At 36.4% G+C, this 14,701-nt stretch overlaps 1 protein-coding gene across 1 annotated transcript in view; it reads left to right on the top strand.

The window, feature by feature from the left end:
• Slc2a13 (solute carrier family 2 member 13) overlaps positions 1 to 6,604 on the top strand; it is a 341,626-nt gene extending 335,022 nt beyond the window's left edge. The window contains exon 10 of the mRNA XM_063254554.1: positions 1,843 to 6,604. Coding sequence (XP_063110624.1) covers positions 1,843 to 2,069 — 227 coding nt within the window. The 3' untranslated portion in view covers positions 2,070 to 6,604. The remainder of the gene's footprint in view (positions 1 to 1,842) is intronic.
• Positions 6,605 to 14,701: the final 8,097 nt, after the last annotated feature.

The raw sequence follows: 14,701 nt of genomic DNA, 5'->3' as shown, positions 1-14,701 counted from the left end.
TTATCTATTCATCCCTTACTGTGCTGTTTTCTCAGCTGAACTGAGAAATAGCATTCAGTTCTTCTGACATGTGTATAAGCAGTTTAAAGTTCAGGTTGGAAATGTTTTCGTGTTGTCTGCTTCTGTCTTTTTTTTTTTTTTTTTTTTTTTTTTGGTTGTTGTTTGATTGTCTTCTGAGACAGGATCTCATTATACAGATTCACCTAGTCTTGAACTCACTTTGTAGCCCAGGCTGGCTTTCAACTTTCTTAGTTTATATGCAGCCCAAGACCCTTTCCCTCCAGTCTCTATGGCCCAGGAAAGCTAAAAGGTTGAACACCCCACCTGTGCTGTAGCCGCAGCATGTCACACACGGTACTATTCCCTGAAAAACCAAAGACAAAGCTACCACAGTTTCTGCTCCAAGGAGAGGACTTGGCTGACACAGAAGAACGTGACCCTACCTAACATCTGCATACCAACCCTCCAGTCCTACTTCTGGTTTCAGCTGTATCATTTATAGAATCAGAAATCACCAGCATTTAAATACTAGCTGAGAATTCATTTTATTTCACTACCGGAAGTTAAGGCCCAGGAAGGCAGTCAAATGACTGTCCAGAACACTGCCAAGACGAACTCCAGACCTTCCCCTCCCTCATGTGACATCCTTTCTCCAGCCATTTGTCACATAGCTTTTCATCTTCCTTATTCCACGTCACATACGGCATGACTTAGAACAGCAATAAACCTTTTAGAGCTTCCTCAGATACAGTAACCCACTGCGGCATATGTGCCCATAGGTTTGCCACCACTGATCTAAACTGAAGGCTTAAAAGCAAGCAGAAACTCCTTTATCGTAATTTCTCTATCATCAAAGTAATTTCTCTACCATCAAAGTAAAAGTGTGGGTTGTCTTGCTGTGCTGAACACATTTTTGCTGCCTTGAACCACAGCTAGAAAGTACGTGACTATTTTGTAGGGTAGCTTACAGTCCCTGAGGGGACAGTCATACATACACCAGCAGGGTTTCAGTCAGAGCTGTCCAGCAGAAAGACATACAAATCATGGCCCTTTCACGAACATGTTAAATAGTAAACTGGATTATAAAGAAAAATTCCCCTTGGAAGTAATGTAGAGAAGACAAGCCACACATTCCTGTGTTAGCACTTAGAGAACACAAGCAGATAGTATTTTTACCTCTGGTTATGACACACAGAATCTTACAGCAGAAGAGAATCTGTGACCTCACAGAGCTTGCATTTCTTTCCACTGGCGAAAAACAGGAAGCAAACTAAGAAAATTTATAGTATGTTAGTTGGTGATAGGCATTCTTAAGGAATTAGTTGAGGGGCAGATCTAAGAGAAAGGTCAGTTAGGACACTGACTGCAGAGCAGTATAGATAAGGGAAGATGGATCTTAAACATAGGTGCCTGCAGGAATGGTAGAATTAAGGTCATGACCTTCAGGTTATGGTCTAAGGATAGACAACAGGATCTCCTGACCAACTGGGTGTTAGGTGTGAGGGTAAGAGAAAGATCAGGATCGACTCCCAGACTTTGGGCCTGACAAACTAGAAAAATGATGTTACCAGGTACTCTCCTCAAGCATTAACTCTGTGGTGTCATCCTTGTTCTTGGTTTGGGAAATTAAGGTAAATTTCTCCTGACCTCCTCCTCTTGAGTGATAGTCATGATTTGCATTATACTCACAGGGATAGAACCTTCAGAACAGACTAGGTTGATGGAATATGGTCCCATTTCATACTTATTTCATGATTATTGCATGCTGGACTGGGGGAAGACATCGAAGTCAGGTATCCTTTCCACTCAAGCGTGTTCAATGCTTACTGCTTGACATTGCAGGCGCCTTCTTCCTCTATGCCGGATTTGCAGCCGTGGGACTTCTTTTCGTCTATGGCTGTCTTCCCGAAACCAAAGGGAAAAAGTTAGAGGAAATCGAATCGCTCTTTGACAATAGGCTATGTACATGTGGCACTTCGGATTCTGATGAAGGAAGATACATCGAATACATCCGGGTTAAGGGAAGTAACTATCATCTGTCCGACAATGATGCTTCTGATGTGGAATAACGTAGTTACCTAGATAAGTGTAGGACAGAGGTAGCAGCAGGAACCTTGCTGCCCTCCTCCTGATGCAGTCCTTCTCAAGGCTCATTCCAAAAGACTTCCAATTTTAGAATATTTGACAAGAAATGCAACCCTGACCATTTTTTTTCATAAAAATGTAAAAAAAAAATCGAACTTTTAATCTAATAATTCGGAAGCAAGTCTGAAATGAATACTGTACCCAGTGACCTCAGTGGTACCCTTTTTTCCAAAAACATACATCATTAGTGGCAAAAGGGACACTGCTAATCTAGCCAAAATTCTGTATATTAAGGATTCTGCAAGTTGGTCCAAGGGTGTTTTATGTCAAAACAAAGCCTATTCACCTGAATTTTTTCAAATGGCTAGTAGCTTATCTGTGGTCAGCTGATAGAAAATAAATTCCATTTCAGCTTTCATCACCAAACTCAAAAGTATGTTCTAAAAGAGCACGGCTGTCCTTATCTCCTTTGGTTTCCACATTTTGGCTTCTCTCTCCACTTCAGATATTAAAAGTTCTTCAGAGACTGACTGACTACTAGGATCTTCTGAACATTATTGAAAGCAGGTCTTTTAGGGATTATTTTCATACCTTCTTTGCATCAGTGGTAAGTATATTTGCACAGATAAGCTAGCAAGTTTTGATAAGTATATTTTATTGTCAAAGAAAGAAAAGATTTTTATAGATCCCTAATTCATTAGCTGCTCAGAACTGCAGTTGTAAATGCAAAATAGTGCCAGGACTTTGTCTGTATTTCAGGGTCATTTTTTGTTTATGACAAACTCGCATCTTCATTGGCTCTGGAGTCCTACTCTTTTGTGCCTTCATTGGTGTTATATAAATAGCTGCTAGCTAGCATATTAGTATTCCCTTTTAATCCAACAGTAATTTCTGAAATGAGAGAGGAAGGAAATCAATAGCAGAAATAGCTCTGCTGTTCTCAATGTTGTATTAAAATCATGGACTTACTTTTCCTTTTTTTATTAACTCTTGTGAAGGAAATCAAAAAATTTTAGTAATTGTGTTTGTCTTTGTTTACTATAACAACATAAACTAATTTTTATTTTGCACATCTTTTTTTCATTTTCCCTGACAGTTTACCAAAAATCAAAGACACTTACATTTGTCTCATCTTTTTCCGTTAGCCCATGGTTGGCTTAGTTTTTGTCTAAAAATTGAGATTTTTCTTGGGAACACATAAATGGTTCTAATGTCTATAATGCTGACTTACTGAAACGGCATTTCCATACTGTGTTTTCAAAGTGTTTTCTCCGGTTTCTGTGTTTGTGTGTCACTAAACACTTACTTATTGCCCTTCTGTTAAGAACTTGCAGTACATACAAAATTACTTGCTCACATTGCCAGTTTACTAAAAATATGAGTAAATTGGTTATGGCCAGTTAGGAATAAACCTACTGGCATACCATGTTTGGGGTGAAAATGTGGCTCTCGATAAATTCAAAATATTTCTGCCAGCCTCCAAGATGTTTTGTTCTTCTTAAGTTTGGCTTGTTCATGTCACAACCAGCAAGCTAAAAATGTTGCTGAGGAAACTTACTCCCTCCCAGAAATACTTAAAGCAGACACTTCAGTACCCTAAAAACCTTTCAACCAAAAAAAAAAATCTCCATTTAATCATTTCATATTAACAAATTTAGTGTTTTAGAAAGTAGTTTTTCCTTGTATTAGGTGCTTTGACAGTTGATTTCCCCCAGAAAACCAATCTAATAGGAAAATTATTTGGTATTTCTTATCTGTAAGAAATTTCTTATCTGTGTAATATTTTAACAGATAAAATGAAAATGAGCTATTATGTGATAAAATCACATTATGGGGGAGAAAAATATTTTGAGCAGTGTTCTCTTTAAAAAACTTTTTCTGAGTTGTTCAAATAAATGCCTCAATTCTCTTATTCTATATATAGCCTTAATTATATACTTACACTCAGCTGGGCTGGTGCACAGTAACTTTATTAAAGGAGCAACTAAACAGTTTATTTCCTAGAGCAAAACATGGCTTGTTCTCCCTGACCTAACACAGTATTTCCAACTTTATATCCGTAAATGCACATAGTACCAGGGAAGACCAGCCACAGTTCTCCTGCCCTTTTCCCTTCAGCCCCTTCTTTAAAAGACTTATTTGTTATTTATATAGTTATAATAATATCCCATGTTTGAAGTAAAAGACAGAAAGGCACAGTATAAGAATTATTTATAACTTTTAAAAATAATTATGTGAAAAGGAACATTTGTAGTATATTAGAAATTAAAGTTTAAATATTACAGTTTTTTTATATTATACACCTTTTATGTTTTCAGTGTTTTGGGCTACTATAAACTTGAAAACATCCCATCTGAGATATTATCATATATATATATATTTTATAAGACAATTTGTATTTGGTGTGATTTGACCTGCCATATTACAACAGACACAGACCAAGTATCAACTAAAATAACAGGTTTCCTTCTAAACATGCTGCAAATTCAACAGAAGTATATTTTGTTTTAGGAAAATATAGTGAAAAAGCGTCATGTGTGCTTCTGAGGCTTAGCTGGATGGTCACCACTAAAATTAAAGATACCATTTTTCCTACATATAAACATATAGTGCTGAATGTGATGTCATAAGGCTTGCTGTTAATATTTTTCTTCTATGTAAGCATTGCTAATAATTTTGTTGCACCTTATTCATTATCTAAAACACTTTTATATATAGAAAGTCTGTGTAAGATGGCTTCATTTGAAATTTTGTCCCCAGTCATATGTTAGTGGTTTGCTGAGAGAAAGTGTTACAGGAGTGATGCTAAAGTCTTTTTCATAATTTACCACTGATCTAGATTTTAGTGCAGTCTATTAAGTTACCAACTCTAAAATAGATTATCAAAGCAAAGAATTATCAAATTTTTACGGCAGTTTCAGTATCTGATAAACAGAAGGATGATTAGGAAAAACGTAACTTGTGAACTTACTCTTTGTTCTTTAATGGCAAAGTAAAATTGAAATGTATTCCACTAGTCCATAGATTCTAGAGGTAAGAAGATGGAATATTTTAGAAAATTCCACGTTACCTTAAAAACCCTCACAATTTAATTACTAATTCATTAAATCTGTAATAGAAGAGGAAGGTGGGAGATTGTTGTGATTTGATATAATCAGCACCATTAAGAATGATTATAATCAGATTTTTGCACTATTTTCTATAAATTATTCTAACATGATTTTTTTCAGTTGTTGAAATAAGTTTTCAGTTACTAGATCTGGACTACTCTACCAACTAAAAATAAAAGCATTAGATGGCACAACCAGCCTAGAAGCAGGAAAGTCATATTTGCTTTAGAGCAAATGCTACTAAGTTGGGGTAATTCACCCCTCATAGGCCTGCTGCCTACTAAAAAAAAAAACTTCAAAATTGTTCTCTGGCTTTTAGTGTCCTCTATTCAGTCACTTTCTAACAGCCTTCGTAGCCTCATGTACATAATGTTAAGCTAATTTGATAAAGTGGTTCAGATCGTACCAACATATTAATTGCCGTATATTCAGTTCTTCTGGGTGAGCAATACTACTGCTATTGTCCAGAAATAATCATTCAAATATGCCAAACAGCTAACTGCTACCAACTCTTTCATGTGTCTTTAAAGAAAGGTTTTGTGCCAATAATCATCAGAGAAGTGTTTTGTAAGAGAGTCAACATTCAGAAATATGTAAAGTATCTTAGCCTTATAATTAGCTTGTAAGTTATAAAAATATAATTCTCATAAATCTTTACATGTATAAAATACAGTCTGTTGTACTTAAGTAATTTGGTCTACAAAATACCTTTGTTTACCAGTAATACCAGTAATACTTTAGACAGCATTTCATGTCTTTGGTTCTGGCATATCAGCATAAAAGAGAAAAAGAACATGATGTTAAATAGCACTTAAAATCAAAACCAATAATTCACAAAGTTTAAGAATATAATAAAATGTGACATCATTCCTTTCTCATTTAAAGGTTAAATATCAGGGTTAATTAGCTAAAGTACAATTTTATGTTCTGCACATCCAAACTGTTTCCTAGCAGCTTTTGGACTGTATCTCACTTGATGTCATAGTATCTTTTATTCTTTATAAATGTTAAATTTCTATTTAGAAGCTTTAATGTACATCTAGATTAAATCGAAAGTTTTATGCTTTTTAAAATATATGTATTTTCAAACTGTATTTTAATTTCTGAATGCATGTTACATAGTGTTTAATACTTCACCTGTCTTGGCAAATTTCAATGTATTTATTCCCACATACGATAATTTGGATTCTCTCTTTAAAATTGTGAATATGTACCATTCCCTGAAATCATCCTAGCCTTTCTGTATCAAAAGTATTGTATATTTTATGGAGATTTAGTGATATACATGTAAATGTTTTTTAAGTTATTTTATTGTTCAATCTTTACATAAAATTAAGATTTTTTTAAAAAAAAGTGTCAGTGCCAGAACTGTAAATGAAAATAATCAAATAAAAGATAAAAAAGAAGTACTTATTTTCCTTGTACTACTTCTTTGTTTTCTTCCCTGGATTTTAGCATGTAGGTTAAAACATTTACAGAGATAATATTAATGCAGTCCTACTCATTTTAGTATTTACTTCTTTCAGCAAAAGCCAAAAGTAACTTTTGAAGATAAGATTATTAGCTTCAAAAGTTACTTTTGGCTTTTGCCATGTAAGTGAAAATAAAATGCTAGCTGAATGGCTAAGACCCTTTGGGAATGCCCTGTTTCTGCACTGCCATTCTGCCCCAGCCACACCTTTTATTAACCTGTACATGTGCTTGCTGTGAGCAGGAGGGACCGGTCTCTGTGGTTAGCTGTGCGGCATCCTGAGCCTTGTACTACAAGCAGCCCAAGGAGACCCTCTGAAGACACAAGACCTACTGTCTTTCAAAGCCTTGTCCAGGTTTGCTTAATGTCAGCTATAAAATACCAATGACTGCTGCAGATCCCACAAAGTACACATAAACTGACCGCCTGCCTGAATAGTGAACACCTGAGTGGCATATGTCTGTATTAGTTAACATAAAAGATGTTCATTTTATTTTCCAGAAGTCACATTATTGACCTTTTCTGCACGTAAAAGCTAAATTCAGAACATTTTGGTGACTCACCCACAGTCATGCACTAAGAACTGGCCCAGAACTTTTGTCTGCAGTGATGACTCCATCTTCCTCTGTAGGTCAACTGGGACTTCATCTTCTCATGCCTACCCACAGTGATGACCAAAATAGACAAACGTGGGATTCTTGCATCATAACTTGGGAGTGACAACCAGATACCTTACTGAACCTGGATCATCACACATATCCTGGAACTCTTGAGAATCTCTTTCAGATGGGAAATACTAATGTAGAATCTTTTCAGCAGATCAAATGACTCATATTATTTTCCTTTCTAACTCACATTTTCTGATTACTAAATTATGAACTTGAGGTGAAGTGCGTTGCCCCATTTTTACTGTCTAAGTGGAACTGGATGGACCGTACTAGCAACCTCATATGTATGTTGCAAGAGTCACATTAATCGAGCATGTAAAGCATGTGGACAGCAATGGGGTGAGGGCAGGGTAACGGTTGCCCCTTGTTATATCACCCATACTCCATCCCTGATGCCTCCATGTCCTGATGCTCAGAAAAACACAGGCAATTGCTAAGTCACTTCTTAGGGACACCTACTAAGGACAGGAGCGTGTAGGCTGGACATGCCATCCCTGCTCACCGGGGTGACTATAACCTTGATGAGCCTGATGCTGTGCTTCTTTTCTGTATCTCTTCGTACACCTCTTCCTCAAAGGCACAGCTGAGGGCAAGCACAAACCTCCATATTCTCCAGATCAGCAAGAAGTCATGCAGAGAATCTCCACGTATGTCCTCTCAGTCAAGAAAAATGTAATTTTAGAAAGTTTTTCAGTAACTTTTTGAAATTCTTTCACTATATAAAAAATGTTTAAATCCTCTCCAAAAATGATATTGACCCTTTACTAATTGACTATATTGAAATTAAGTTTTATTACATAGATGCTGTGGATGGAACAGGTAATGTGGAGGCTGTTTCACCTTAAATGTATTTCTTCTTTTTTCCCTGCACCTACAGAAACTAATTTCAGGTAATTAGTATGCAAATAAGTTAATTTTTCACATACATGGAAATTTTGGTATGCTTTATTTTTAGTAGATGAATACTAAGCTCTCAGGCACATATTAAAATAAGCAAAGGTTCTACAAGTATGTCATATTAAAAGCATGGCTTACTAGTGAACCTTGGCATAGCAGAGATGCTTCAATCACACAACGAATTCTGCACAGTGTGAATGTACTGATGTAGTCACTAACATTTGGTGGTAGACTTTCTTATGATTCCCATTAAACAGTGGGAAATCTGGCCTGGCATTGTGGTTTATCTCTGTAGTTTTAGCACTTTGGAGACTGAGACATGAGGATTAAAAATTTGAGTTCCACCAGAGCAATTCAGTCAAACCCTGTCTCAAACATTTAAAAGGGCCAGGTTCAACCCCAAGTACTACAAATAGGCATTTAATATGAAAAAAAATTAAACAAAGTTAGATAGAATGTTTTTGTAAGTCCCATTTTCTTTCCTAGAGTAACTCACTCACTACATGACAGATACTTTATAGACATGATTTCCTACTATCACAAAAACCCTCTATTAAAAACACTATTTTGAGGATTAAGCTCAGAGGAAGTAAGGTCATTTAAGTAGCACAGCTCATAGCTCTGAATTTCGACCCAAATCAGGTTGTCAGGTAGTTGTTTAATAGTATCCTTTATTCTTTTTTACAAAGATCTTTACCATAGAAAATTTGAATAACTGCCTCTACCTAAAAATTTGAGTTGTTTTCTTCCAGTAAGTCACTGAGGAATTTAGGAACTAAACAGTAATTACTGGGTAAAATTAACAGCATGCTTTGGAGACAGATAAAAGGGTCAGGATTTTAGTTACAGCACAGTGGTTCCTGGATGCATGCCCAAATAGATTACGACTCAGGGTGCACAGTTCTACTGAACGTACTCACTCTGACACTTGCTTGTCTGGAGTTAACACTGCTGGTCCTGTTTGCTTTTGCGTAGTGTTAGTAGGGTCTCTCCATCCTCTTTGTTGTCACTGTCTTTAAAGTGGACTTTTTGAAACAGCCTTGTTTCTTGAACACCTCCAGCAGTGTCTGTTGACATATGTAGGCCATTAACATTTGATGTGATGCAGTATGTGCCACACTTGCTAATTTTTATTATTCTTGTTCTTTGTTCCTTCTTTTTTCCACTTTTTCATTCTTTTAGTTTGTTTCTTTTGGTTTTTGGTTTTTGGTACTGGGGATCACACTCAGGACCTTGCGCTTGCCAGGCAGGCACGTGTGCCGCTGACCCCTTCTCTTTCGTTGTTTTAAGTGAACATTTTATGTTCTAATTTCTCTACTGACCTATCAATTATACTTCGTCTTGCACTGTTCTCAGTGGTTTCTCCAAAATTTGCATTGCAAATCCACTTTCATATAACATTTGTATCCTTCAGGCACAATTCAACTACATTATAGTAGCAATAGATTCCTAGTTCCTCCCTCAGTGCCTTGGGTTGGTCTTCCATTTCACTTGTAAGCTATTATGACTAAATACATGGCTGCTATTATTACTGAATATTGTTAGACTAATCGTTTGGGGTTTTTTTTTTTTTTTAAGTTATTAGCTGGGCATCTGTAATCAAAGTACTCAAAAGGCAGAGATGGGAGGATCATGAGCTTTAGGCCAGCCTGGCCTGCTTAGCTCATAGGGGCCACTAGACTCATCAATGGATTCATTGATTCAGTTCATGACTGACTGTGTTCTTCAGGGGTCTGGGAATGACCACTAGTGACACCTGGAAGGGTGGATCCTAGTTCCTGGGCTTCACTTCTCTGTCTGCTGCTGACTGCTGCAAGGAGTGCAGCATTCCTCTGTCATGCCTTTCACCAGGCCTTCCAACCTTGGAGTGAAACATCATGGACCGAGCCCCAGTGCAGCTACACAGGAGTGCAAGGCCTCCTGGCTCGTGCGACCTTGTCTCAAAAAACCAAACTCTTTAGCTTACCTTTAAGTTTCATTCCATGTCGTTTTTCCTTTATACAGATCAAAGCTTCTGATCTTTATCATTCTCTTTCTCTGTGAAGTTCCTTAAATAATTTTTCAAGGCAGGTCTGTTGGCAGTGGGTTCTATCAGTTTTTCTTTGTCAGAGAACTTCACCTTCACTTTTGAAGGACAGTGTCTCAGGATGCGGTTTTAGGCTGGTTAGTATTTTTGTTTTCTCCTCAAACAGTTAAATATTTTACTCCATTCTTTTCACACTTCAGTGATTTCTGGGAAGTCTCACGAAATTCTTTCCCTTATTTCTCTATAAAGTATTTCTATTTTTCCCCCTTTGGCTCATACAGTTAACAAAAAAATTGTTAACTGTGATTTTCTGGTATTTGAATAGGATATGCCTTTTTTATTTTGTTTTGTTTTTGTCTGCTTTGCCCTTGGTCCTTATCCTGGCTTTTGTTCTCAGAGCTTCTGAGAGATGTGATTTGATTCAGACATTAAGGGAATTCATAGTCACTACTGCTTCAGATATTTGCTCAGTGCATCTTCACCTTCTTCTTCTCCTCTTCATTCTCTATCCTCCTGATGTTGTTTCAAGAAAGCATAACCCAAGAAAGCATCCCAGACAAAACTGATATATTTTACTCAATTTCCACAAATTCAATCATGATATCACCAGAGTTTTCTTTATTTGGTACTGCCTATTAGAACTTGAGTTTTAGAAGGCTAGGAATTGGCTTATTTTCTTTCAGTGTGTGACATTGCTTTCAGATGCCTATACAACGCAGATATTAAAGCTGTATTATTTATTGATCAGACAGGTAAGTGAAATTTCTATTGAATGAAAAACTCAATGAAAAAGTTAATTTATATCTTCCACAGCCTTAGATACTTGCATATAATAGGTAATTTATAAATACATTTTTTAGAACTTGCAAAAGTGGAACATTATAAATTAAGAATTCTTGTGAACATTTCTCATACATTCTTGGTTCTGCAAAAATTTTTTTAAATATATTGAGACTAAATGTTTAAGACTGCAAATAAGTATCCAAATAACAGTGAAATTTTTCTCTCAATTTAATAGCAGCTTCCAAATCTTCTTCAAATAACCACCTGCCTGGAGATGCTGCATGAAACTGGCTATAATCTTTTAACTCTACATTTCATAAGACAAAAAAAGATAGTATGGTCTTATAAATAGAATTTGCAGCTATAAATTAGAAATTAGGTGCTACAATACCACCCATACCTCAAACTCACAGAGAGCTGTAAATCTGAGTCTCAAGTCAATAGTGTGATTTCATCAACTATTTTACATAGGGGAAAAAACTTACAATAAAACCATATTTTTTGCTTCATTTTATAATGATTGAACCAGAATATACATACATGATAACATTTTCCTACCCTATTTTTCAAATATCCCCAGTCTATGTGAATGACATTAAAAAATACAGTATATCTGGTAATGAAATTCAGGAAAGATTCCCAGATTAAGACATATACTAAAACACTTCAACTTCATGCATGTTTCACAAGGAAATCATTACTCAGAGCTCCATTATAAAATAATTTAAGAAATGCAACTTAGTCATTTCAGGGAGATAATTTTCTACAAAGTCAGGTGAAGTTGTTTCCAACTAAAAGCAGCTCAGCAAAATAATGAGTCTTCTAAAATAAGATTGCATCTAAAAGCCAGGGTTTAGCTCAGCCACGTAAGTGCTCGCTTAGCAAACGTGAAGTCGTGAGTTCAATCCCCAGTACCAAAAAAATAAAAATAAAAATAAAAAAAATGAGGTAGATCGGGGCTGGGGATTTAGCTTAGCGGCATAAGTCCTGCCTTGCAAGTGTGTGGTTGTGAGTTCGATCCCCGGTACCGATAGACAAAAAAAAATAAAATGAGGTAGATCACCATTATCATTCACAGACAAATTCAAACACACCACCAGTGTAACAGCATCATGATAGAAAAAGGAATATTACAGTCATTATACTTTGATTTTTAAAATGTTTCTAACTTCTGTTTGGCTATCAATTATTCTTTTACTTGTAATTCATAAATATCAATTTAAAAAATTTAAAAGAAAAAATTAGTGCCAAATACTGTTCACATATGCATTTAGCCACAGAAAAAGCTAATACCCAAATGACCAACAGCAGCCAACAGAGTTGTTACTATTCAACAGGAAAATGGACACTCAGTATGACCAAGAGATTCCACCTTAACAGAACAAGAACATTTAGTGGTGTATCAATAATGCTTAAAGTGTTAGGAGATCTAACATTAGAATTGTGAGAGGTCTTTTCCATTCATTAATAAAGATACCAGTTCTTCAAGCACAAAACAGTTCAGTGGCTCCAAGATATATTAATTTCATAAACTCATCAACATGTTTTTCTCATTACTGAAATCTTCTTAGTTCTGAGTTTTACATTTTTGTTAGAAGGTTGTTTCCTTGGTGCTCCAAACATAAGTCACGGACTATACTGCAGTGATGCACAAATCGGGCTTATGTTCCTCAAAAACAGTGGCCGGGTAGCAAATCAAATTCATAGTATGGGTGAGGTCAGTGAATAGTAATAGGTGCAACTATTGTGAACTATAAGATCAAACCCAGTCAAGATATAGTCAAGAAGAAAACATAGGTTTTGGACTTAGGCAGGCCTTTGATTTAAACCTAGTAATGACTGCTATTTAGGGGCAAGCACTTCACTCATTTAAACTTTAGTTTCCCGTCTGTAAAAGAGGGACAATAACATTCATGCTCTATTGTAAAGATTAAAGGTTGTGGTACAGGTCAGTCAATCAATGATTACTGTGTATAAGCATGCCTTCAGAGGATATAGTGGCTTGATACATAGTTATCATCATCACCATCAGTCCATGAAGGTTAAGATAAAGTGAGACATACTAGATATTAGCCTTATGAACTGAAGCCAAGGCAGAAAGTAAAAAGAGCATCAAGAAAAAACTGCCATGTCCTATCACTTCTGTTTTCTTTCATTTTATATTGTTTTATTTCCTTTAAAATAAAAAATAAAAAAGGAGCCAGGTGCGTATATTCTGGGCTGTGCACAATGTATTACCCCCAACTGGACTTACTGAGTCCACTGTGTGAAAAGCATTATTTTGAGTCATGTACATTAAAAACAAGAAGTAATGCAAAAAGTTCTGGCCCTCAATGATAAATGTAGTGAAAGCAGCACAAGTAAGGATAACCGTTGCAGTTATCTAATGCAGTATAGCCAACTACCTCAGCACACAGTTGCTTATAAAAATACATATTCACCATAACTATGAAGTATAATCAGGGCTTGCAAGGACAGCCTGACTGGAGCTGCCTAAAGATAAGATGCTTGCTCATTCACTCATATATGGGATATACAGATTGAAGAAACCAAAAGCCAGGATGAGAAAGGTCAGGCTCCTTAGGCATCTTACTCCTAATCTCTATATGGTCCCTGCAGCAAGGGGGCTTTAGGATGAGAAAACTTCTAAAATACAAATTTGAACAACAAAGATAGGTGTCCTGAGAGAGAAAAAGACCAGCTAGAAACTGATTTTTTATGATACAGCATTGTCTTGTAGTAACATTTTTTCCTCATTCTGTTTACAGAAGCAAATCACTAAGGCACACCCCTAACAAGAGCAATTATACTGCACCTTGTGGGGAAAGACTGTCAAAGAAATTGCAACATATCATTTGGCCTTCACAGAGCATAGTTTCTACTTCCCTAGGATACACCACATCAGAGCAAAAGTCTTACCTATTATGACTCAGGGACAGGTTCAAAATCCAAGATTTTGGATTGTAGGTGTAACTGAGACTCCTCAGATTCCATTTAGCAAATACAGCAAAGTATAGCACACAAAGTATATGAAGTCTCAACCTAAAAACCCAGTGAACCAAAGAGAAAAGTTGTATCTCCCTCATGTACCAACCTACAACAGTGGAAGACCACTGACCAGTAAAAAAAGGAAAAAAACAGGGTGGATAGGAGTCTCTAGACCACAGCAGTTCTACAGTCCAGACAGGTGTGTGTTGATTTCTTGACTCAGGCCTGTTGCCTAGCAGTGCCGAATAGCATCCTAACAGGCCTTAGCTCTATGCTCAGAGCTCACAGTTCCACCCTCCGAGCCATCCTTTTCCATAAGAAATACTGATATTTCTAATTAACTGGTTTTCTCAGCTTACTTCCTGTCAACATTTACTTCACAAGTGCAAAGGCCCCTTCTCATGCTGTATTGTCTTTTTCGGTCCAAGCTGGCATGGTTTTTGTGAGCATACTTCTCTTAAAACTTTGTGGGTCTCCAACAAGTCATACTAAAGTTTACATCTTTAGACAAAAACATCCATAAAGATAAACCCTTCTTTACCTTTGCTATCCTGTAAAGCTGATGTAGAAAAACACTTGACATTCTTAAATGCCATGCTCTTTAGCAGAGACGATTTGCAATTCATGCCCTGTAAGATCTTTGGAGAGGGCTGAGGATTTAGCTCAGCGGCAT

This window comes from Cavia porcellus, unplaced genomic scaffold (assembly GCF_034190915.1).
Source record: "Cavia porcellus strain 051 isolate PalLab524CR breed Dunkin Hartley unplaced genomic scaffold, mCavPor4.1 scaffold_8, whole genome shotgun sequence".
NCBI lineage: Eukaryota > Metazoa > Chordata > Mammalia > Rodentia > Caviidae > Cavia > Cavia porcellus.
This window is presented reverse-complemented; position numbering and strand designations above follow the sequence as displayed.